This window comes from Dendropsophus ebraccatus, chromosome 3 (genome assembly GCF_027789765.1).
Source record: "Dendropsophus ebraccatus isolate aDenEbr1 chromosome 3, aDenEbr1.pat, whole genome shotgun sequence".
Classification (NCBI taxonomy): domain Eukaryota; kingdom Metazoa; phylum Chordata; class Amphibia; order Anura; family Hylidae; genus Dendropsophus; species Dendropsophus ebraccatus.
The window spans coordinates 138,731,432-138,757,430 of record NC_091456.1 but is presented as its reverse complement, the minus strand read 5'-3'; the positions used below and the strand labels follow the sequence as shown (position 1 = coordinate 138,757,430).

The 25,999-nt window shown below is 43.7% G+C and overlaps 1 protein-coding gene across 1 annotated transcript; it reads right to left on the bottom strand.

Annotated features, from left to right (window-relative positions):
• Positions 1 to 2,773: 2,773 nt before the first annotated feature.
• LOC138787350 (proteinase-activated receptor 1-like) lies at positions 2,774 to 20,388 on the bottom strand. The gene is made up of 6 exons (XM_069964618.1): positions 20,314 to 20,388; positions 11,622 to 11,681; positions 10,935 to 10,988; positions 6,417 to 6,482; positions 5,883 to 5,933; positions 2,774 to 3,838 (listed from the first exon to the last, which is right to left on the bottom strand). The coding sequence occupies exons 2-6, from the start codon at positions 11,665 to 11,667 to the stop codon at positions 2,832 to 2,834; spliced, it is 1,224 nt and encodes a 407-aa protein (XP_069820719.1). The 5' UTR covers positions 11,668 to 11,681; positions 20,314 to 20,388; the 3' UTR covers positions 2,774 to 2,831.
• Positions 20,389 to 25,999: the final 5,611 nt, after the last annotated feature.

Here is a 25,999-nt window from a genome sequence, read left to right as displayed (position 1 = left end):
ATATATTATTGGAAAATTTTAATTTATCATTTTTTTACGGCCTAATGGTGAATACTTTCCTCCAGCCCCTGTAGGGTTAAAATGCTCATTGTACCCCAGGATTAATTCTTTAAGGTGTCTAGTTTCCAAAATGGGGTCACTTATGGGGGTTTCCAGTATACAAATCTCCTAAATCAACTTAAAATAAGAACTGGTCCCTAAAAAAATCAGTTTTGGAAACTTTCACGAAAATGTGGTAATTTGCTGATAAATTTCTAAGCCCCGTAACACCCTAAAAAAGTAAAATATGTTTATGAAATGAAGCCAGAATAAAGAGGACATATTGGTAATGTGACTTAGTAACTAATTTATGTAATACAACTTTCTTTTTTTAGAAGCAGAGAATTTCAAAGTTCATAAAATGCTAATTTTTTCACTAATATAAAGTGCCATATGTGACGAAAAAACAATCTCAGAATCGCTAGCATACGTTAAAGCATCACTGAGCTATAAGCGAATAAAGTGAGATAGGTCAGATTTTGAAAAATGAGCCTGGTCTTTTAGGTGCAAATAGGCTTGGTCTTGAAGGGGTTAATAACTATACTGATTTGATTCTTGCTAAATTTTGCAATTGTTCGTGCGGCCACTGAGCCTAATAATAACACTGACACTTCCATTTTAGAAGAGAAAACTTTTCAACTATCCTCACTATCATCTCAGATTACACTGAAAGATGACACTTGTATATAGATAAGTAGGTGATGGCCACCGCTCCCCTTACATTGACCTCTGCTCAGGTGACAGGGTACGCCTAGAAACCTTTTTTTTTTTTTTTATAGAAGTCACCGAGTGGCCTCAAGTCTGTATTCTATATTACACATGGCTGCTGTATAACATTTCTATAAATGCTGTTAACAGAACGGAAGTTTAAGCAATATGACTGCTCCCATAATAATGTACAATAAACAAAATAAAACAGTTATATCATGAAACAGAAAATGAACCAAGAAAAAAGAACACATTCAGTATCTGGCATTAATCAATACAAAAAAAAATAAAACTGACACATCCCTGTTAAGTATAATATCTAGTCTGTCTAGTATCTCTTTCTATCTCTTGCACATATATACACCAGACATAGATAAACAGAACAGTAACAGCTTTACACAAAAGGACAAGTCAGTGGTTAATTCTTTCAAATGTTTATTTAGGGGGAAAAGCACTTCAAGTAATAGTAATACAATATATTTTGCTAAACATGAACAAATAGAATACCATATACACTGTGCAAGTTAGGATTAGCTCAGTAACCACCAGTGCAGACACAAAGTAACAAAAGTCCAGCACATTCACATGTCTTTTTGTTACATGCAGGTTACATACAGAAAACATATCCCTCATAATTTTCCATAGAATATGTTTAGGTATGTATTAAGATATAGAATATTAGATAGTATGCGACAAAATGTTTGTACAGGATCAGGAATTAACCTTTAGACTCCCTGCTACTGTACAATAGTGAGTGATGATGGCTACATTCCTGTTCACTTTACATTCTAAGGCTATGTTCACACAACGTAAGTTTCCTATTAATCACGGCCGTTGTTGCTGATTTGCAACATGGGCCGTGATTAATAGGAAACTTAAGTTGTGCTGCCATCTCTGGAATCCCTGTTGGATTGTATACGCATAGGGGGGATTTACAAAGACCAGCATACAAGTACGCCGGTCTTATATTAAACCCCACCCCCTTTCCCCCTGCAAGATACATTAAGAGGCATAAGCCCGGCGTACCAAACCTAAAACTGTTTCCAACAGGTGTAGATTTGCGTCATGATTTGTGCCTGCAAGCAGGCGTAAATCTTGATAAGTTAGGTGCCTTATCACACACCCCCAAGCTCTGCCAGCCGCCCTATCAGCGAGCCATGGGAGGCATACGCCAGGGAAAAGGGGCGAATCTGCACCTTCTCCCTGGCATACCTTTCATAAATCTCCCCCATAGTATACACTCCAGCCGGGATTGTTGAATAGCCCTCTCCATTGTGTGACCTTTCAGGCTTGTGCGGCCGGAGTTGCACTCTGCATTGTGTGCTATAGTGAATTGCATCCGCGTGCGCTCGAGTCCCAATTCAGCACAAATGAAGATCATCAGGCCGGTACTGCAGTACTGGCGAGGAAGATCTTCACTAACACCGGCTGTTCTGTGATCCGGCCGGGTCACAGAAGGGCCAGTGTTTCAGACTGTAAACCCGACCTAAAGGTAACCATGCACTTTCAGTCTCTTGCTGTTTACAGCTGCTTTACTAGATTCCCATTACAGGGTAGCAATCATGCAACTACAGGAATTATGGAAAAAGCATATACTCTTCCGTATGAAGTAATTCAATACAGTAGTTTGCTGACACTTAGGGAACTGAATGCAAACATCCCAAATCACCTTTAAATCCATATATACATAAACTTTACAAAACAAATGCCTGTAGCCCAATATTAAAGGAGTAGTCTGGCCAAATATAAAAAAGAAGGAGGACAGTCTCCTTGCCCCCACAGCTGCAGTGCCACCACTCACTGTCAACCTCCGGCCTCCTGTTTCTCCAAGCTTTTGATCGTCTCCTGGCATGAACTATTCGCTCAGCCATTCAGTGAGTGCAGAGGTGTCCCGCCTTTCTCAGTGATTGGCGGAGATGCAGTAGATTAGAGGGTGACTGTGAATTGTGGAGCAGCTGCTGTAGGTGTACCCGGACTGGTATCAGCCATGTATCACCAAGCCAAGTATCACCATGTTCCTTCCACCCCCTGCCCTCCCTGGTTTTTTTTTTTAGGAATGGCCAAAGTTCTCCTTTAAAATTAATTTACTTAATAAAAGTACATTCTGTACTTGATTGTTTGGATGCATACAGCTGCGACGTGGTTTGCAGTTTATCAGACTTCCTACAGCTTAAGAGACTATAAACATACTTCCGACACCTTGCTGATGCATAGTAATACATTAAAGGATCAAGACAACTACTTATGCTACTTATACAAGCACACAGAATGTAGGCAAAATAAAGAGACTCAGAATGTCCATTAAGGAAGTGCAGATAATGCATTAGAAAGATGATATTGGTTGGACCAAAGCAAATAATGAACACACAAAGGACTATAATGGTTAAGAAAATAGCTCTTGTCTTCTTAGAGGAATTGTCAATGACCTCTGGGCTTTTACTTAAGGATCGGATTATTCCAGTGTAACAGAAGATTGTAACAATTAATGGAAAGAAGAAGAAAATGGAAGAAAAGGCAGTGAAGTAGTACATGTAGAAGCCTTGTTGGTCTTCTAGTTCCAGCAAGTCATGGCAGGTTGTGATGTCCAAGGACCAAATGTAAAGAGTCTGCTTAGTTATCAGAAGCGGCACAGTGCTAGCTATGGATACTATCCAGATGACAACACACACCAGCCAAGCACGCTTCTTTGTTCGCCAAGTACGAGAGTGCATTGGAAACACCACAGCCATGTATCTGTCCACACTCATACTTGTCATTAGCAGGATGGAGCAGTACATATTGCAGTAAAATGCCGCTATGGTTAATCGGCACATTCCTTCTCCAATTTGCCAGTTGTTCCCACTGAATCTATAGACAATGTCGAAAGGCAACACAGCAACAAATAACACATCAGCTGTTGCCAAGTTCAGCATATACACTACTGCCGGCGTCTTGATTTTTATCTTCAGTAGAAACATTACTATTGCCATTAGATTTAGCGGCAGAGCCAAAATTACCACCACAGTGTAAATGGATGGTACAAAGGCAGTCAACCACTGACCGGTAAGGTACACTTTAGTGTAATTTGAAATATCACCTAACAAAGGGTTATCTGAAAAAAAAAAGAAAATACATTTTCAGGACAGGTACATTTGAATTATTGCTGTGCTATCTCCTCAGCTTGGTGGTTAACAAAAGTCCGGAGGATATTCAAACAGTGCTATTATATCTATTATTATATACTAAAATATTATATTAGTATAGAGAGATTGGAGATGAGCGTGACTCAGGCTTGAGTCAGATCGCTCAACATTTGACATTTGACTAACATTAACTGGAACTAAAGGAGAAATCAGGCAAAAAATTTTTATTTAAGTATTGTATTCCCCCCAAAAGGTATACAAATCACCAATATACCATTACTACGGGAAATGCTTATAAAGTGCTTTTTCCCCTGCACTTACTACTGCATCAAGGCTTCACTTCCTGGATAAAATGGTGATGTCACGACCCGACTCCCAGAGCTGTGCGGGCTGTGGCTGCTGGAGAGGATGATGGCAGGGGGATGCTCAGTGTCCCTCCAGTTCCCTGTGTCCCTCACTGTCCCCCTGCCCTCATCCTCTCCAGCAGCCACAGCCGCACAGCTCTGGGAGTTGAGTCGTGACATCACCATGTTATCCAAGAAGTGAAGCCTTGATGCAGTAGTAAGTGGAGGGCAAAAAAGCACTTTATGTGCATTTCCCATAATAAGTGTATATTGGTGATTTGTATAACTTTTGGGGGGCAATACAATACTTTGATAAAAAATTTTGCCAGACTTCTCCTTTAACTGTATTAAAAGGGTTAATTGTATTTTTCTATTGCTTATGGAGTATTTCCTGCCACTGTCTTCTGATTTCTACTTAGCCAATCCCTGAGCCATCTACCTCCGGGGATACTGCCCTATCACAGAGGGTTATTATGTCTTTTACCCAATCAGATTCCCCCTAAGGCCAAAGTTACATATAGTGGGGTTAGGACTGTTAGTCAGTTTGGTTGCTAGTAGTCTGTGTATAAAAAACAACTACAAAGCCAGCTGAGGAACTCTTCCTGGGCCTGCCCAGGCCACCAGGACCCATGTGAGGGACTATTAGCTTTGTTATACATACTGATACCTTAGCCATGTCTGTCTAGAGCATTGCAAGAGGGGCTATGGAACTCCGGGACTAAATTCTATCCACGCTGGGCTGATGTCTTCTTCTTCTAATGCAAATGTAACTAAGGTATTCTACAAGTCAGTAGTCAAGCTAAGTGTATAGACCGAGTCTCTACTGCAAACATGCTAGGATTCCTAAGGGGTACCCCCGACAGCTAGCTCTGGTGGGGCCTACATCATTGGATATGTGTCACTCTGTGACTATACACAGCATAAGGTGGAGGTTCATACCTGTGAGTGTAGGTAACTCTTATCTAAAGACTCCCAGCTAAATCATAGTAGTCTATATATTTGATATCTATATACTAGTAGTATATCTCCAGCTGCAACACTGTGCAAAGCATCAAAGTTGTTTTGCTCTTATCTATCACTGTTTAAGATTCCTATACAGCGAGAAAGACTGTTTTTGAGTAGCTTCACCCGTAACCGATTCACAGCAGATTTCACAGGCAGCATTACATACTCGCAGCAGAATGAAAATTCCTCTGCAGATATTTAATCCCATTGAAAATCACAGTAGCAGGATTCCCACCGGATTTCGCTGCAAACTCGTTGCGTTAAATCCGCTGCCAATGCAATACGTGTGAAGTTACCCTATCACTGTACTTGAATACCTGCAAAGCTAAGTTTGTATATAACCGTACACCACTATCTCGCACTATTAGGGCATGTTCCCACTCTGTATGACACCGGATGTTCTTTGACCCGGCTGGGTCACGGAATGGCCGATGTCAGAAAAGATCATCCCCTTACCGGCCGAATGATCTTTACCGCCGCTGAATTCGGATGTGAGTGCATGATTATACAGCACAAACAAAATAGACTTGTTTTTAGAGTATATAGATGATTTTTCATATACACTGAGGTAAGAAACATTCACAAGTTTCTCTGTTATATAAATGAACATGTGAACAATTTGAAGTTAACTGACACATATTTGCAGCAGATACACTTTACTTACACGTGAGATTCTGGTATGCATTAAAGAAGATAAAAGAGTAGAACACGTTATCTGAAAAAATAAAAATTAAATTAAAATGACCAGAATATATGCCAAACTCATAACATATATGAAACATTTTATTTTATAGAAGTGGATCCAACAGGAATTGAAAGTATAATCCTTCTTTTATAGTTAACATTCCTTTTAAATCCACAAAAAAACTGCTGTGTGAGTGCATCCTTTGGATGCCTATACACAGGGCCGTCTCCAGGTATCTTTGGGCCCCTCCTCCATCCATCCACTATGCATAATCACTTGATATACACCTATTACTACACACACACACACACAAACACACATTACTGACACACATTACTGACACACACACACATTACTGACACACACACACACACACACATTACTGACACACACACACACACACACACACACACATTACTGACACACACATTTACTGACACACACATTTACTGACACACACACACTTAATGACATACATATTACTGTGAGACAGACATATATTTTAGTCATTACCTTCTGGATCGATACCATGAGGAGCGAGAAATCCAGTTAATGTATAATTTATTTCTGTAGAATTACCTGCAAAAAGAAAAGGAAATCAGAAGGCAGATACATTGTGCACACTAGAGACTGGTTAAAACAGTCTGCTGACAGCTATCTCTCTCTTTCTCCCCATACACATGAATGTTTAGCAGGAGGGGTAAGCCACAGCTAGACCTCTCTGTAGATCTCTCCGAGAACAAAAGGGTCAGGCAGCGAAAATCTGTCACCCCTGATCCATTTAATCATCTGTTGGTGGAGTCAGGGGGCCCCCATTTACCTTACACTGCTGGTCAAACTCAGTATATGGTATTTACAGGCCTTTATTTGATCAGGTTTTATCCTCCTACAACAGTCTATATAAATTGATTCTGTGATAGCAAAGAATTAAAAGGATAGGACAGTGAAAAAAATTCAAATCAACTGGTGTCAGAAAGTTATACAATTCTTGATATTTTTCAACATATCAGCTGCTGTATGTTCTGCAGGAAATGTTTTTTTCTTTCCACCCAGAAACAGTGATCTCTGTTACCACCTCTGTCCGTGGTAGGAACAATCCAGAGCAGTAGCAAATGCCGTAATAAAACCTTTCCTGGTTTGGACAGTTTCTGACAGCGACGGAGGTGGCAGCAAAGAGCACTGTGCCAGACTGGAGAGAATACACCACTTCCTGTAGGACATACAGCAGCTGATAAGTACTGGAAGGCTTGAGATTTTTCAACAAAAATAATTAACAAGCTTACATGACTTTCTGACACAAGTTGGTTTCAAAATCTTTTTTTTTTCTGCAAGAGTACCCTTTTAAAACAAACATATATGAAATCAGGTAAAGAAGGAGAATTGACTACAACATTCAGCCACCAAGGGAGGAGGCTTATTTGGCATCTTCATCAATTGAACTCTTTCATTGGCTGCACTGTATTAAACATATATTAATCTGGAGTCCCGATATCATTATTTGTTGATCCACACACACAGTGGACATACCACATGTGTAGCCGGGAGAGGGGACCGCCTGCTTATACAGCCATGGTGTCAGGGAGCCAGTGAGGATTTGTAAAAAGGCCCCCCGCCGCATACATACCCTGAGGGATTTGTGGCATCACAGCTCTGCAACGCAGCCGTCCATGCATCCCCTGAGAAGCAAGCGCAGCTGCATGCACACTCCACAAGCATGTGTATCCCCCCTGTGGGTGGAGAGCTGCTGAGCGCGCCTTTCTGGTTCCTATCCTTGCCTGCACCAGTGTGTATCACCATTTACAAGCAAACAGAAAGGTCTGTTAAGGTTTTAAGGTTACAAGAGGAGGAGGCGGGGGGTCAGGGAGATGAATAAGGTGTCCTTGGGTCTAACTGTATTAGTCAGTGAAGGGAGGATGATTATTGGGCACTTGGGTCTAACTGTACCAATCAATGATATGCAACAGTCGCACAGCTTAGAATGATTGCTCAGTATAGGCCCCTGAGTGGGAGAGATTCAAAAGCATAAAAAAAAGGTCTTGTCCTATATGCTGGGAGTAATCCTCAGTATCTACTCTTAGGACACGGAATGACCAGTGTCAGAAAAGATCAACTGCAGTACCGGCCAGACGATCTTTACCGCCGCTGAATTCTGATGCGGGCGCATCCGTGTGCGCCTGCATCCAATGTCGGACTGGCCCACCAGAGGACCAGAGGATCCTCCGGGGGGCCCCCAGCTTTACAACATGCACAAACACTGATTCACATGTCTTTTCTCACTGGTTCTATATTGGTGGTCCCTTAGGATCATTTCCTCTGGTAAGCCCCAGATACCCCAGTCCGACACTGTCCGTTTCATAATACCCCCACTGCTCACAATAGAGCGTGCGGCCGGAGCCACACGTCTCTTTGTGAGCACTGACAGGGTTTTCTGCGGCCGCAATTCAATGAAAAGCGTCAGCAGAAAACTGACATGTCAGTTTCTCGCATCGCTGCTAGGGATCCCGGCCAGAGTGTATACCACGTGTATACACTCCGGCTGGGATTCCTCAGAAGGCAGCACTATGTAAGTACCGTAGAAATTGCGGCCGTTTTTACAACGGCAGTGATTAATATTGAACTTACGTAGTGTGAACATATTCTAACTCTGTATATATGGACAGTGCACAGTACCACCTTTCCTGTCCTGTCTATGCTGGGTGTAATCCTCAGTATCTGCTCTTATGCTGTATATATGGACAGTGCGCTGTACCACTTCTCCTGTCCTATATGCCGGGTGTAATCCTCAGTCTCTGCCCTTATGCTGTATATATGGACAGTGCGCTGTACCACTTCTCCTGTCCTATATGCTGGGTGCAATCCTCAGTGTCTGCTCTTATGCTGTATATATAGACAGTGCGCTGTACCACTTCTCCTGTCCTGTATGCTGGGTGTAATCTAATTAGAGCACAATTAGCCGCAATGGGTAGAAATAGAAGAATACTTGAGAAGAGAGAGAATACTTGTGCCGGTGTTTTGACTCTTTGGTTTTTGCACCACCTATTGCCCACCAGTGTCGAATGACCCGTCTTAGTGTCTGCTACGTTTTGCGGATAACCTCCACTTTCTCAATGCTTGAGAAAGAGGAGGTTATCCACAAAACGTCGCAGACATCGACACTTGCTTCTGCAACGCCTTTCACCTTCTATAAGATGACAGCGCTCTGATTGAGCAAGAATAAGGCCTTATGTAGTGTCCCACTACAGGTGTTGCTATTGGTTACACCCATCGTAAAAGCCTGTACTTTTTGAGTGTTGATGATGTAGTAGTACCAGAGATTCGCCACAACATGTCATTATTACAAGCGTTTATGCTTGGTTGTTGCACAGCTGTAGTACTTAAGGGGTTATTGTTTATTTGTATGTGACATGGATCTGTATGCCAATGAGTGTACTCTCTTCTTCTATCCTATCATCTCTCTCTTTACTTCACACATACGCTCTCCTCACCCACTCACTGCACACCTTACAGGTGCTGTAGGAAGGAAGTCACATGGGTAGAGGAAGTGTAGGTTTTTTTTTGTCTTTAGACTCTGTAGAGGAAGGACACAAGCCAGAACGCTCCCTACAGTGGTCCAGTTGGGCCCTGGCCCCTGCCAGGTTCCCAGTCTATGTTGTGGTCTCGACGCGGAACACATTTACCTAGACACAGTTTTCTCTCAAGTAACTGTATTCTACACTATGCAGAGTTAAGCTTCCACTAGAGAGGGATCATCTCAACCCATGCCGTGGACCAAGAGAGATACAGTGCAGGACAGTATCCATAAGCAAGTAAAGGAACTGATCCGGATAGAGCAAAGTTGCTAGAAGCCTATAAAAATCTATCTCGCAGCGCGGGTGAAAGCAGGAAACCCTCAGCATTCCGTTCATCCCTGGTAACAAGGTCTGGGGCTTGTGTCAAACTCTAGGACGGGTCACTCGACACTGGTGGGCAATAGGTGGTGCAAAGACCAAAGAGTCAAAACACAGGCACAACTATTCTCTCTCTTCTCAAGTATTCTTCTATTTCTACCTCCGAAGTTCCGACAGAGCACAGTACTACTTGGGTTGGGACTCTCACCACATCCTCCTCCCTACTCTTCTGATCCTCTTCTATACTGTCAGCACAACTGTACCACTCTCTATACTCTCACTACAGATCTAGATCCTAAAGTATCAAATGTCTTATCAAGTGTAAAGTATTATATCAATGCAAAGCTGTATGATCTGCTGCATACAAGTATTTTCAGAGAAAACCTCTATGATTCCTCGTCAAGCACCGACACAGTACACACACACTCCTTGGGGCATCTCCCCTTCCTGTGGGTGGCAGTGCCAATAGTCCGGGTGGGTCACTATTCCACTCCGGACCACTGTGATAAGTACCCAAGGGACCCCACAACAACCTGGCAGGACACTGTCCACAGGGGAAGAAGGTATAGCCAAACCCTTAAAAAAAAAAAAAAAAAAGCAGGTGTGCCACCATACCTGTGTGCCCAACCGGCACTGGCGTCACGGCATAACATCACTGGGCACGGCTATATCTCGGCCAACCACCATAGAACTGGCACCACGCTTCACCATCTGGCAAGTGACCGGCCGTGTCGCCTCCACATCGGGCGTTAACCACACCACACTGTTCTCTCATGCAGCATCTGGACTCTGATAAGCACGTGTGTTGGGTGAATATACCTGTGCAATAGTATTTTCGTAATTTGGATAAAAGAAGTTGAAGCAAAAAATGTTTTCTTCGTGTGCCCGGTGTAATCCTCAGTATGTAAAAGTGCACAGTACCACTTCTCCTGTCCTGTATGCTGGGTGTAATCCTGTATATACTGAAGGTCATATCTTTATGTACTCCATTCCCTTGGACATATAGAGAGGATGTATTTTTATAAATGTATGTAGAGTTTAGTGAAGGGAGAGGTGGACCGGCACAGTCATGTCTCACAGAATACTAAATGGAGAGAAGTTGTAGGACAGTGACCATATAAAATGATACATTTTTGCTCATTACCTTCCGGTATGATACCATAAGGGAAAATATATCCAGTGAATGTAAGATTTCTTTCTGCAAGGAAAAAAAGGAAACAAAGACGCATTGTTTAGAATAGAGTATAAGTTAAGTATAAGTTAGAAAAAGGTCTTAGTGTCCTAAGATGCTATGTTTAAATTGTAAAAGTAGAATGGACTTTTCAACCAATTTCTTATTCTCAAATTCTGATCATATCTCACACTGATTAGAAGCTAATTAATAGTGAGAAATAATGCATCAATAAGACAACAATCTTAAAGGGGTACTCTGAAGAAAAAAAATCAAGTGATGTCTGAAAGTTATACAGATTTGTAGACTACTTTGCTTTAAAAAGAAAGTCAAGCCTTCCAATACTTATCAGTTGCTGTATGCTCTGTAGGAAGTAGTATATGCTTTCCAGTCTGCTACAGTGCTTTCTGCTGCCACCACTGTCCTTGACAGGAACTGTCCAGAGCAGTAGAGTTTTTCTATGAGGATTTGTTACTTGAACTTTTTTTTTTTTTTTTTTTACAATATACAAATCTATATAACTATCACCAGTTGATTTAAAAACCTTTCTTCAGAGTACCCCTTTAATGGAACCTGAGTTGATCAAATGTTACCTGCTGGTGCATTGTACACTTCTATGGTCTCATTATTCTCCAGATTTTATATAAACTCATTCAGTACCTTGTTCAGAATACGAGCTGTTGTTGAAAAAATCAACTACGTCCATACTGAGTGTTGTATCTGAAAAAGTAATAATAATAATAGGATAATGCACATGTTGGAAATGTGGCAAAGTATAACAAGAAGAATAAGCATAGTTACCATTATGGAACTAACGTAAGCAATCATTGCATTTCCTGTGATTTAGGCTGTTTACATCTATTAGGTGCTCCAGGTTACTTGGCAATATACCACAAGTATACCCAGAAGTTTAAAGTAATATTACCATCTGAATGATACATTTCCTATGGAAAAAGAATCAGGATAACTAGTAATGTGATTTAAATCCCAGCTCACTGCTGGATAGATCAGAAGTTTTATTCAATAAATGACATACATTTTACTTTGGTTATTATAGTGTACCTACCAGTACAGTCTGTACTTTTTGGAACAGCTGTGCTAGATATTGAGGCATTGTGCTATTCAAGTACCTATAAATATGCAGGCAAGGTTGGACACAAAAGACAAAGCCATGAAGAGTGTGCATCACATGGACAGGGAAACTGTAACTCTCCACTGTTTACACTGGCAGCAGCATTTAGCGGCAGATGGAGAATAAAGATTAATTGCATAATACAGCATTTTATATGCTGGTAATGGAGTCAATAGCAGCCAAACCCCTTTAATAAAAACACTTTAAGGCTGGCTTAACACTGCATTAAAATCCTGGAAAGATGCTAATAAAATACCATGGCTTTTTTTTGTTTTGTTTTTTTTCAAAAACACCAGAAGTCAATGGAAGTTTATTATTATGCCTTACACATATTTTGTTGGTGTGGCAATTTCTCTCCGTTCTGGCATTTTTGATGCTCTGTGGCAGTTTTTCCAAAATGCAGCAGGCTAAAAAACGCCAGTGCTTATGTATATAGTATAGTGGCACTTTTCTGGGACGAAAAAAAAAAGCCACAATCTGGTCCCCAAAGCATTAACTTTACCCCCTGTGGGCTAGACTGTGGTCTGTAGGGGGGTGGGAGCGGGTCCAGGTGGTAACAGTCTGGTCCAATCAAGCCAATCAACGGCTGAGGCGGGACCCTGCTGGGGGCCACATTGTTCAGTATGCCCTGCATCCTCACTTAACCCCTTGTGTGCCAGACTGTAAGCAGCATCTGGTACTTTAAAGGCTTAGTAGTAGAAGACGTCTGATAGTAAGTAGGGTTTTCCCCCATTTTCAAAACCAGCCAGGTTAACAAACTAAACAGAGGTAGCCTAGTAGTACACAGCATGGGAAAGGTCAATTTTGACACTCCAGGACTACTGGTACCTGGCTCTTCTTGGTACCCCTTGGTGCAATGGGTACTGGGGTAAAAATAATAATAATAATAAACCAGCTAACACTAAGCTCCAACTTAGTAATGAATGCCATCTATAAGGCCGCTTACAGTCTGGCACGCAAGGGGTTAAGACTGATCTCCCAATGCACTCACACCAGCAAGGAAGGCGGTAAAGTGCCCCACTTCCTTGCTGGGATGGGGGGGGGGGGGGAGGAACGTCCTTACTCACCTTTGATGTCCTCTCTCTCCACTCTTTTGTGGAGGCCAAAAAGAAATCACCAAAAAAAATGTAAGAGGGCACCCTTAATTTATATTTTTACAAAGAAAATTATTTTTTGTTCCATGTTAGCCATTGGATAGAAGTGAAAAAAATTGAGAGTTCGTTGAAGCGAACAGTCTACATATGCTGAATGCGTACAGTAAACTGTGTAAATAGAGCCTCAAGGCCCTATTACACGGAACAATTATCGGCCCATATAGGTCGTTACGACCGATAATCGTCCCGTGTAATAGAAGGCAATGATCAGCCAACATCAGGAGAAAAGGAGCAAACGAGCGCTGACAGCGCTCGTTTGCTCCTCCAGTCGCCCCGTGTAATAAAGGCTTTAGATGAGCTATACATGTTATATTACAGCAGTAGTGAACTCCTCATCATAAGTCTTTTAACCACAACTGGAGCATCTGCCAGCTAAAATGCTGCGGTTCAGGAAGCTTTATTTGCTCAGTCTTTGTTAAACTATCTACAATTTACAAATAAGTCAGGAAAAATGTTGCTAAGTGACTGCTGTTTTAAAGGTAAAAGCTTTGTAGTGTAAACCACATTATAGGGAAAGGGAAGGAAAATACAAAGAAGTAGAGAAAGACATGCTGCCACTGACCCCTTTGCAGCACTTGTTTGCACAGCCATTACTAAAATCAATAGATGAAGCCACCAGGCCACACAAATGCTGGAATCAATGTGCAGCCAATTATCAATGAATACATATAGTTTCACACTGCGTTTTTTCACTTTTTTTACTGTATCCACTTTTAGATGTGTAATTTTAATGTACAGAAAAATATGATCAACCACGCTTTTGTGTCAGCTTAAAAAAAAAACAGGTCGGTTTTGATCCTTTTTTCTTTTCTTTTTTTTAAAGTCAAGGACAAACGGATCCTAATGGATGGCTTACAATTGTGTCAACTTTTACCATCTGTTTTTTTCCTAAAACGAATTCCCTAAATGGACAGCAAAACACAGGGTGAAAGCAAATGTGTCGTCTAGATTTTTTTTTTTTTTACTGATTATAGTCAGATAAAGAAACTTTCTTTTTTCTAATCTGTGTCTATTTTCTTACTGTAATTTTGTATTTAATTTTTTGCATGATAGTGGTGGAGATCATCTTGCCTAAACTCTTTTTAATAGCATTCAGCAATATGCTTTAGAGTAATCCTCATGGACAGAGGAAACAATAGAGAGAAACTGTCCCATTGACAAGAATGGAAAATGTTACTGGGTACTCTTAAGGGTGCGTACAGGATCTGCAACAGATCCGCAGCAGATTTGATGGCCCAGAGTTACTTTGCATTGAATCTGCAACTTCAAATCTGTGCCATCAAATCTGCTGCAGATCTGCTGCAGATCCTGTACGCGTGAACGCACCCGGGTTAGGGTGGGTTCACACTGAGGAATTCTCGCGGATAAACTCCGCAGAATTCCGCCAGCTCCATTGACACCATTCTATGGGCACCATTCTATGCGGCTGATTCCGCATTCCGCTGAAAGAAGTGACATGTCACTTCTTTCAAATACGTCAAAAAACACAATAAAGTTTATTAGACATGTATCAAAAAATACAAAAACATACAAAAATGGCAAAGGAAAGCAGATCGCTGCACATTAAAAATATTTAAAATTCCCAAAGAGGGAAAAACATGGTGGGACCCACACTGTAGTGGGGGACCCCCGGGCCAGCAATCGGTCATGCAATACAGCTCAAATAACCCTCAAAAATAATAATCCAAGAATGTATAAACAACATGAAAAAATAAATATAAATATAAAGTGTCTCAAAATAAGACAACAAAACAAGTGGAAAAATATATGTGTCATGTGAATGGTGACTACAATATGAGATGACAAACAGTGAGAAAGTAAAAAATCATGTCACCAAACAAAGAGGGAGAAGAGCGACTCGTGGCGGCCCATGATGCCCCTACGCGTTACGTTCCACCGAAACTTCGTCAGGGAGACAGAGTATCATACAGGGATCCTATTTATGTATAGTTACAATTGGGGAGACACCTGTTACAAATAATACATACGGAAAGGCGCGCGGCCGTGTGCGGAACAGCCAACGGAATTCCGCTGAGTTTATCAGTGAGAATTTCTCAGTGTGAACCCACCCTAAGAGGTCATTCTACAGGGAGGGGGAGCCTGAGCTGTGAACATCACCTATTGTCTTTTCTATTTACTACCACCATTCGCTGTAATTCTGTACGGATCACTTCACAGCAGCCTCCCCCTTAGCATCACAGACAGAAGCCTCAGCTTACTTTTAGGCTTAGTAGTGAGAGTGCAAGATTTCAGGATTAGGCTGGGTTCACACTGCGTTTTTGCAATCTGTTTTTTTTAACGGACACAAAAATAGTGTCAGCTACGTTTTTAAGTCCGTCAAAAAAAAACGGATCCGTTTTGATCCGTTTTTTTTACAATAGAAGTCAATGAAAAAACGGATCAAAACGGATGCACACAAATGCATCCGTTTTTTTGCAAAAAACGGATGAAAAAAAACGGATTGCAAAAACGCAGTGTGAACCAAGCCTTACAGTGGTACCTTGGTTTAAGAGTAACTTGGATTGAGAGTGTTTTGCAAGAAGAGCTCACAGTTTTTTTAAATTGTAACTTGGTTTAAGAGCATTGCTTTGGTTTAAGAGCTTCCTGTACTGGGTGGGAGGGGGAATGGGGGAGGGGCATGGTTTACATAGCGGGGTCTACAGCCCTGTACTCTGGAAGTCTCCCTCACCTAAGAGGTCATTCTACAGGGAGGGGGAGCCTGAGCTGTGAACATCACCTATTGTCTTTTCTATTTACTACCACCATTCGCTGTAATTCTGTACGGATCACTTCACAGCAGCCTCCCCCTTAGCATCACAGACAGAAGCCTCAGCTTACTTTTAGGCTTAGTAGTGAGAGTGCAAGATTTCAGGATTAGGCTGGGTTCACACTGCGTTTTTGCAATCTGTTTTTTTTAACGGACACAAAAATAGTGTCAGCTACGTTTTTAAGTCCGTCAAAAAAAAAACGGATCCGTTTTGATCCGTTTTTTTTACAATAGAAGTCAATGAAAAAACGGATCAAAACGGATGCACACAAATGCATCCGTTTTTTTTGCAAAAAACGGATGAAAAAAAACGGATTGCAAAAACGCAGTGTGAACCAAGCCTTACAGTGGTACCTTGGTTTAAGAGTAACTTGGATTGAGAGTGTTTTGCAAGAAGAGCTCACAGTTTTTTTAAATTGTAACTTGGTTTAAGAGCATTGCTTTGGTTTAAGAGCTTCCTGTACTGGGTGGGAGGGGGAATGGGGGAGGGGCATGGTTTACATAGCGGGGTCTACAGCCCTGTACTCTGGAAGTCTCCCTCACCTTCCAAATCATAGCAGATCAACTTCAGGCTGGGGCTTACATGAGGGGAGAGGACTATGGAGGTAATCTCTTCCCCGGACAGAGAGTGCTTCATGTATGTGCCCACATATACCCTGCTCATTCCTTCATGCTCCCTGCAATCTTTGTTAGCCCTTGTGTATCCTCTCCATTCCTGCTACAATGTGTCTGTACTAACACTCAGCTATACATACTGCTGCTATAAGGTGCCTTTACTTACACTCAGCCATTCACACTGCTGAAAAGTTTCTGTCTCTGTCCTCCTGCTACAGCTCTGTGATTCTCACTTCCTGATTGGTCCATGCTGGACACACACCCCTTTCCCATTGCTGTCATGTGATCACACAGACCTCTGACAGCAGCTCTGCTTCTCTATTCTAGCCTGTTGTACTACACTACTGCATGATGGGAGTATTGATTGATTGATTAATTGAAGTGAATGGAGCTGAATTGTAAAACCACACACAACCTAAGGACAGGGGTGGCGCTGTTTTTGCAAGAAAGTAGCTGTGCTATTTCTCTGACTTTTTTCTCCCGTAAGTTAAGTTTTATAATCATTGTAGAGTGTGATCAGATTGATATGTAGTCTTGTGGGAATAGATTCAGTTTAATAACCATTTAACCCCAGAAATTCAAATAAATGAGCAGGGGCGGGCTGGGCCAGGGTGGCATATGCCCCCTGGGCCGGTCCCCCCAGCGCATCAAAGGCTGCGCCAGATTTTCCACCACCAGCCACGGTCACGCAGCAGAGGGTGTGGAGGCTGACTTGTGTGCCTCTTCCTTTACTGATGGAGCAGGCAGCGCTTCCCTGCAAGGATCTGTGAGGGCTGCCCACGGGCCCTGGAAGAGAGGACAGACCGTTCCCTCCTGCCTGGGCTTGAAGGAGAGAACCCCCATCTGCCATGGCCTGGGTAAGCGGAAAAAGGGGGGTCGCGGGTAAAAGGGGGTGGAGGCAACATTGCGGGGGCGGAGTCTCGCAGGCCGGGGGGATCCACTAGGCCTGAACAGTATCTGGGTGGGATGTTTGTTATGAATTATACAGCATCCCCTCTCCCCTGTACCATGGCCTAGTAAGCAGTATTGTGAGGGGAGAGGGGATCCTGTATGGGTACCAGGCCCTGAACAGTACATGGGTGAGGGGGATCTCCTGTCCCCTCTCTGTATACTCAGGTCAATCAGCTTTCCAAGTATCATGTACTTAATAGAATAGAGGTCACCCAGCTTTCCCAGCATCCTGCATGTCAGTGTATAATAGAGGTCACCCATCTCTCCCAGACTCCTGTATGTCAGTGTATAATGGAGGTAACACAGCTTTCCCAGCATCCTGTATGTAAGTGTATAATGGAGGTCACCCAGCTTTCCCAGCATCCTGTATGTAAGTGTAACGGAGGTTACCCAGCTTTCCAAGCATCCTTTATGTCAGTGTATAATGGAGGTCACCTAGCTTTCCCAGCATCCTGTATGTAAGTGTAATGGAGGTCACCCAGCTCTCCCAGCATCCTGTATGTCAGTATAATGGAGGTCACGCAGCTTTCCCAGCATCCTGTATGTCAGTGTAGGGGAGGTCACACAGTTCTCCCAGCATCCTGTATGTAAGTGTAATGGTGGTTACACAGCTTTCCAAGCATCCTGTATGTCAGTATAATGGGGGTCACCCAGCTTTTCCAGCATCCTCTATGTAAGTGTAATGGGGGTCACCCAGCCTTCCCAGCATCCTGTATGTTAGTGTAAAGGTGGTCACCCAACTTTCCCATTATCCTGTAGTCAGTGTATAATGGAGGTCACCCAGCTTTCCCAGCATCCTCTATGTAAGTGTAATGGAGGTCACCCAGCTCTCCCAGCATCCTTTATGTCAGTGTATAATGGAGGTCACCCAGCTTTACCAGCATCCTGTATGTACGTGTAATGGAGGTCACCCAGCTTTACCAGCATCCTGTATGTTAGTGTAATGGTGGTCACCCAGCTTTCCCAGTATCCTGTAGTCAGTATCATGGAGGTCACCCAGCTTTCCCAGTATCCTGTGGTCAGTATGATGGAGGTCACCCAGCTTTCCCAGCATCTTGTAGTCAGTATGATGCAGATCACCCAGCTTTCCCAGCATCTTATACTCAGTGACTGGTAGCCTCAGGGAACTTTATAGTAGATCTATATACTGTGCATCTGGAAACCACATCAGCACAATTGTGCTAATTGGTTCCCTATAAAGGAGCACTCCAGCCCTTACCCATTATTACCCTCCCCACATCAGTGCAGGGACGGTAGATGGCACCCCGGGCCTGTACTTCTTCCAGCAGCAATGTTCCAACAGTTCGGATAAACGTCTCCAGCCCTTCTGGTCATTTGTGACCAAGGAATTCCTACTGCTCTGTGTGAAGGGGCCAGAATTCACTTTGTCAATATAAGTCTATGGGACGGTTCTGTTTCTGTGATGAGCCGTCCCATATACTAAAGGTATGTTCACACTGAGTAAATCAGGCGGAATTGTCACACTGAGACCGGCGGGATTTCACCGCAGAATCCCGCCTTTCTCAGTGTGACTCTGCTTCTCTTTGGGAGAGCGCGCGCGCTCCTTGGCTGCCACCGCTCTTCACTCAGAAAAGGGACATATCACTTCTTCATGCGGAAAGCGGCAGCAGCTGAGGGGCGTGCCATCTCCAAAAGACAGGCTATGGCACACTGAGACAGGTGAGATTCTGTGGTGGAAAGCTCCGCCGTGGAATTCTACCTGATTTATTCAGCGTGAATATACCCTTAGGCTATGTTCACACAACATATTTGTTGTAGAAATCACAACCGTTGTTGCAAATTGCAACAACAGCTGTGATCTATACAGCACACACGTTGTATGTAAAAGCACAGAATCCCGGCTGGAGTGTATACACATAGTACATATATACATACACATAGTATAGACTTCGGCTGGAGTCCTTAGCTGCCCCACAAGAAACTGGCATGTCATTCATTGAATAGCGGCCGCAGAAAACCAGTTCACAGCTCCAGCTCTGGCCGCATGCTTTTCTTGTGAGGAGCAGGGAATTCTAATGCCGGTGCGCATGGATGCGCCCGCATCCGAATTCAACGGCGCTGAAGATCATCCTGCAGTATTGGCTGGGATGAGCTTATCTGACACCGGCCGTGTCACAGAACGGCCGGTGTCATACAGCGTCTGAACATAGCCTCAAACAGGAAAGTGACTTCTGACCCCTTACTGTGAGCAGTAGGAATTGCCTGTTTACAAATGACTGGAAGGGCCGAAGATGTTATCCGAACTGTCGACACATTGCCGATGGAGGAAGTACAGGTCTGGGTTGCCATCTACTTTCCCTGCACTGATGTGGGGAGTGTAATAATAGGTAAGGGACAGAGTGGTCCTTGAAGGATTGGCCGCTAGCCTGCTACTCATGGGCCAGTGCTGTGTGCTTGCCCCCCAGGCTAAAATTGCCAGCCATCCGCTGACTACAGGTTACATTAAATCTATTCCCACAAATCTGTATATCAATCTGCTCTGCTCCTGCTGGTTTGTAAATGCTAAATACTGTCCGATAAACTGAAAAAGTGTCTATGAACAACCAATCCAGTTACATCCCTTATGATGCTAATTCCCTTAAACTGAATTACAGTATATGGTAAAATAAAGACAGTGATAGACATATTCCTATAAAAGAAATTCTGTCCATATTGTTGTACAGGTAAAATGACTGATCATCAGCTGCGCTATGTAGTTTCAGAATGTCTTACCTGGAGATGGAAGATCACAGAGTACTGTACAGAGGATGCTGAATGCACCCAGGATGGAAGGTAGTAGCTGTGCTATGCTCTTCATGACTGTGTTGCTTTTCCTCCTCTGCTTCCAAAGTCTTTATAGAGAGTGTGTGTAGAGGGTCAAGGCAGGGCAGTGAATGTTACAGTCCTGATACTATCAGGCTACTTCTCACAGGCTGGGTGTAGCCCTTCAAGGGGGAGGTGGAGGTGGGGGGGGTGCAGTTTGTACATTAACATAATAGTTTAACCACATTAGTATTCCACTCTATTCTACCGCTAAAATGGCTTGGAATTTCCATGTTGCATAGTATAGGAATATGTTCTATATAATTATTATTATTATTATTATTATTATTATTATTGGGGATCTGTCTTATGACATCAGACTTCTCACATATTGCTTACAAAATCCAAAGCCTCTTTCTCTCTGTAAGTTCTTCCTGTGTGGTGACATGATGCAGCCTGACTATTAAGATACTGAAGACACAGTTGTTGCTGATTGTGAGATAAATTTCTGCCTCCAGGGTACAGGCATTTGGTTCAATATTTCCTGTTTTTCAAAACGGCAATTATTGTTTCCATTGGCATAACAAATGGGCAAGATTTCATCTTGCCTTCCAGCTTTCTTCTCCATCCAGCCCAGGCTGCCATGAAGAACTCTTCCAGTCATATCTTGTCTATGCAGAGATTGGCTTCTCAGATGTTTTTATTGGATCCCTACTCTCTATACTATCTCCTACTATTGTCAAGCATGTGTAATCCCTGATCTGAATATATGTGCCATCTTGACTCCATAAAGAGATTATCTAAATTATCTAAAAAGAAAAAATATACAGTATTGATAAGCCTTGTGTGGTTAATATAGGAGTATATAGTATATACAGTCTGTTATTGTCAGAAAATAAAATATGGTATTCTCACATTTTAGCTTGATCAAGTCCAGTGCTGACACTCTTCCCCACCATCTTAGTTTACTTCCCCACAGACATGATATGCCCATATACAGTGATCCCTCAACATACAATGTTCCTTTCTGGACCATTGTAACTTGAGACCAAACTCAACATACAATGCTACGGACAGTCAGGATCTGCGTCACATGTGAATAAGTAGATGATCAACCAAGGAAACTGGCCATTTTACTGGTATTACTGAAATGCACACACTGGTTGGCTGTCTAGTAGTGATTCTCTAGAGCAGGGGTGGGGAACCTCCGGCCCGCGGGCCGCATCCGGCCCCTGAGACCTCCCGCTGCGGCCCGCGGCCTGCGGCTCCCCTGTGACACGCGCCGCACTGGAGGGGAAGGAGCCGGCGCACACAGCATTCTCCGGTGTCTGTGACTGCTGCCAGGAGGATGCTGTCTGTGCCGACTCCTTCCCCACTAAAGCGGCACACGTCCTCCGTCTCCTGCGGGCCGCGCGATGACGTCATTTCATCGCGCGCCGCCTGCAGGAGAAGACGGGCACAGGCTAGTGGGGAGAGAAGAGGACCTGGACAGCGTGGGAGCGGAGGAAAGGTGAGTGGGATGTTTATTTTTTTTATTTGGGGGTTAACTAGCTACCAGGGACATGACTTATGGCGTTTAACTAAGCAACAGGGACATGACTTATGGGGGTTAACTAGGCTACCAGGGGCATGACTGATAGGGGTTAACTAGGCTACCAGGGGCATGACTGATGGGGGTTAACTAGACAACAGGGACATGACTGATGGGGGTTAACTAGGCTACCAGGGACAAGACTGGGGGTTTAACTAGGCTAACAGGGACATGCCTTGGGGTTAATTAAGCTACCAGGGACATGCTTGGGGGGTTAATTAAGCTACCAAGGACATGCCTGGGGGGGTTAATTAAGCTACCAGGGACATGACTGGGGGGGGGGGGGGGTTAGCTAGGCTACCAGGGACATGACTGGGGGGTTAACTAGACTACAAGGGACAGGCACTGGGGGTTAACTACAATAGCAGGGGCACTAGGGGAACAATACTTTGCCTTGCCCTGGGTGCTGCAAACACGCTACTAACTGCCGCGCATGATATGCGGCCCTCAAATGATTTTATTAATGCCCGACCGGCCCTCGACATGGAAAAGGTTCCCCACCCCTGCTCTAGAGAATAGAGTGATACTACATGTCCTGTGCTGCTCTTAACTGGGCCAGCTGAGGGCGGCTTCATTTTATATTTCTGGGACCCTGTTCACGGGTGAAGTCGGCCGATGCACGCTCCCTTGGCATGTCCCCGACACCGCACACACCAGTGTGCTCAGCGTGCGCCGGGGCTATTACTTCCTCCCTGTGCCGAAAGAGGTCACTGATGCGTGCTCTGTTGGAGAATCCCCAGGGAGCACGCATCAACCGTAGGCACACTGTCCAATCAATCTTGTGACCGCAAGCAGTCACAAGATTGATAGGACAATACGCAGCGCCTATGGGGGGAGGCAGGGGGGAGCCACCACAGGAAGAGGGCGCCGGGCGGCCAGGTGGGGGAGCGCTCGGGCAGAAAGACCGCTGCACAGCTGTTTTTCTGCCTCAGCGCCCCCCTAGCTGGCCGGGAGTGATGTGCCCTGTGCAAGCGCACAAGTCGCACACCACAAAGGCCGGCCCTGACTCCAACTACAAAAGCATGGCAGAGGTTGCTGAGCAGGGGGCAATGTGACAGCCAGTGTTCAGGGAAAAAGGTTTCTAGTCACCTCTCTAAGAAATGTAGAGTAGGAACATTGAGAATGGAAGAAATGTAGTGGGGACAATACTCAGGTTCTGGCCAAAGCCCCTGATCTTGGAGGAAATCCTGCACACACCCCTGGCTATTGTGCATACATGATGGATTTCCTTTGCCTCGGTTATGCCTAATTTCAACACTAATTACTCCAAAAGTCCATCAGCCAATACCACAAAATGACTGCATTCAACTCTATGGTTTATTCATGGCATACAAAAAGAGTTATTGGTATATTGGGAATAGGAAGGGAAATACATTGAAGATTCTTATTGCTTCTTATTCCTGCGTGTTAATTTAGTGTTATGGGCTATGTTACTACTGTGTAAATCAAAATCCACATTAGATATCCATTGCTGGATATGAGGTGATAATCATCAGCATATCTCCTTACATGGACATAACTACAACCTCAGAGCTAAAAAAGAAAAAAAAAGGATAGTCTAGCTGTACTAAACCTTTAAATAACATTGCAGCATGCTAGAAGTTACCTGCATGGTGCTAGATAGTGCAGTGTGTGTCTATGTATACTTATGTTAGCTCTCCCTGTCCCATTATACACATTTACATTCCGCGTACTGTAGCAGAAGATCTACAGTATGCAGGGGTGTAACTACCACCATAGCAGCCATAGCGGCCGCTATGGGGCCCACCACATAAGGGGGCCCATCCTCGCAATACACTGGGCCTCTTGAGCTATCATTATTCTACCGAGGGAGTTGCCCACCATGGGTGACACTATGTACTGGGGGTAGGATAATACCCATATGGGTGACACTATATATGGGGGGATACGAGATGAGATGCCTACCATGGGGGACACTAGGGGAGATGTCTACCATGGGGGGCACGATCTACCAGGAGGGGTTCTCGGTTGAGATGCCTAACATATGCTATCTACTGGGCGGGGGGATAACAAACAGGGGGATTACCTGCAGTGAGATGCGGGCCCCAATCAAAAGTTTGCAATGGGGCCCAGACCTTTCTAGTTACGCCCCTGACAGTATGCATTTTTAGGCTATGTTCACACTACGGCCGTAGTTCTCGCCGCAGAACTACGGCCGTAGTTTTGCGGGGTGGGACATAGCTTCATTTTTAATGGGATCCCGGCCGGAGCGTGCACACATCGTATGCGCTCCGACTGGGATCCCGTGCGGCGCCGGAAAAAAAATTCTGTGAATTTCGGCCGCAGAAAGACCTGTCAGTTCACACAGTGAAGCAAGCGGCTTCGGCCGCTTGCTTCACTGTGGGCTATGGAAGGCTCTGATGCGGGTGCACGCTGATGCGCCCGCATCAGAGCTCTGCGGCCGGAAAGATCACCCGGCCGGTACTTAAGTACCGTCCGGGATGATCCAGGCTAAGACCAGCCATTCCATGACCAGGCTGGGGTCACGGAACGGCCGGTTGTTCACGTAGTGTGAACATAGCCTTAATGGAGATAGGAGAGTTAAAGAGGTTATCCAGGATTCTTGCAAAAACAGCACCTTCCCTGTCCCAAACTGGAGACAAGAGTCACTGCTTTCTGGAAGAAAGCAGTCATGCTTATTTTAGACTGGATAACCCATTTAGTCGGTCCTACCAAAATTCAACCAAAGTTCAACTGAGTTTTCCAAAAGAGTATATGAGGAACTTAACACACCTTATAAACTATGAAAACAAGTGTTAATAGCCAGACGTTTTGTGTGGATTAGGATTCAAATGTACTCACGTTGTTTTTGGTTTAATCTGTATGCAAGAGTGAGCATAGAAAACTGATTCAAATTTTTTAATGCTCTCTCAAGGTGGGACCGTGGCTACAGTGCTTGTAATTTCCAACCAAACCCACAGGCCAGAGGGCCTAAGGTAAAAAAAATTTACTTTTACAGAAGAACCCTTCTCTAAAATATAACTTTTAGTAGGATGTATTAAAATAGCCATGATGAGTCAGAAAGGTGCTTTAGAAATCGCTATATCACCAGTCCTCAATATAAGAGGAAGTCGGAATATAACCAGGAACAATGTCCCTGCAACGATTGTATATCTTATTTAATCTGCCCCTAACGGAGTCTGCAGTACCTTACCGCTAAATAGAGTATACTGGTGGTTGATAACTTTACACAAATTCTGTTTCATTACTATACGCAACGTCTTCAAGAAGAAAAGGCATTGGAAAACTGATTAACCCTTTACAGTCCTATGTAAGTTATGTGTGTAGTCGTATGTAAGTCATATGTTGATCATGTCATTGACCCACACAGGGCTGGCGTCAGCACAAGGTTTACCTGGGCAAGTACCGGGGCCCGCATCATCTCTAGGGGCCCAGAGAGAGAGAGAGGGGCCCGGTTTTTTGATAATCAGCCTGCTCACTGTAGTGCAGGGTGAGAACTAAACTTTAGAAGACACAGGAGAGGGAGCAGGACCTGCACAGAGAGAGAAAAGGGATAAGGACCTGATCACATGACCTAAAGGTCCTCAACCATACAGTGTGGAGAGCAGCCCGACAGAGAGGAAGAGGGAGAAGACTGTAACTGCTGTGTGTCAGTGTCTGAGTGTCAGTGTCTATGTCAATAAGGTATGTCTGTACATGTTAGTGGTGTCTCACGTTATTGTGCATAGTGTGTAAATGAGGGGCTCACTAAGGCTCTGTTGCCCAAGGGCCCACAAAAACCTGGAGCGAGCTCTGGACCCACAAATATAATTGGAAAGAAAAAAAACTCTTTTGGGTAGCTGTTGGATAATAACTGGTCCAGTAGACAGCTACTTCTCCTAACCCCTCATAGACATGCATGCTTCATACGGCAAGTGTCCATATGTTTTAAATTAACAGATCGGAATAAGACATTGTAAGAACAAAACAACAGGCAGTTTTAGATTTTCTGGGAAAATTTTTTTATAGATTCTGTCTCTCACAGTTGAAGTGTACTTACTGTATGATAAAAAAAAAACTTAAAGCTACTCAGTACCCACTTTG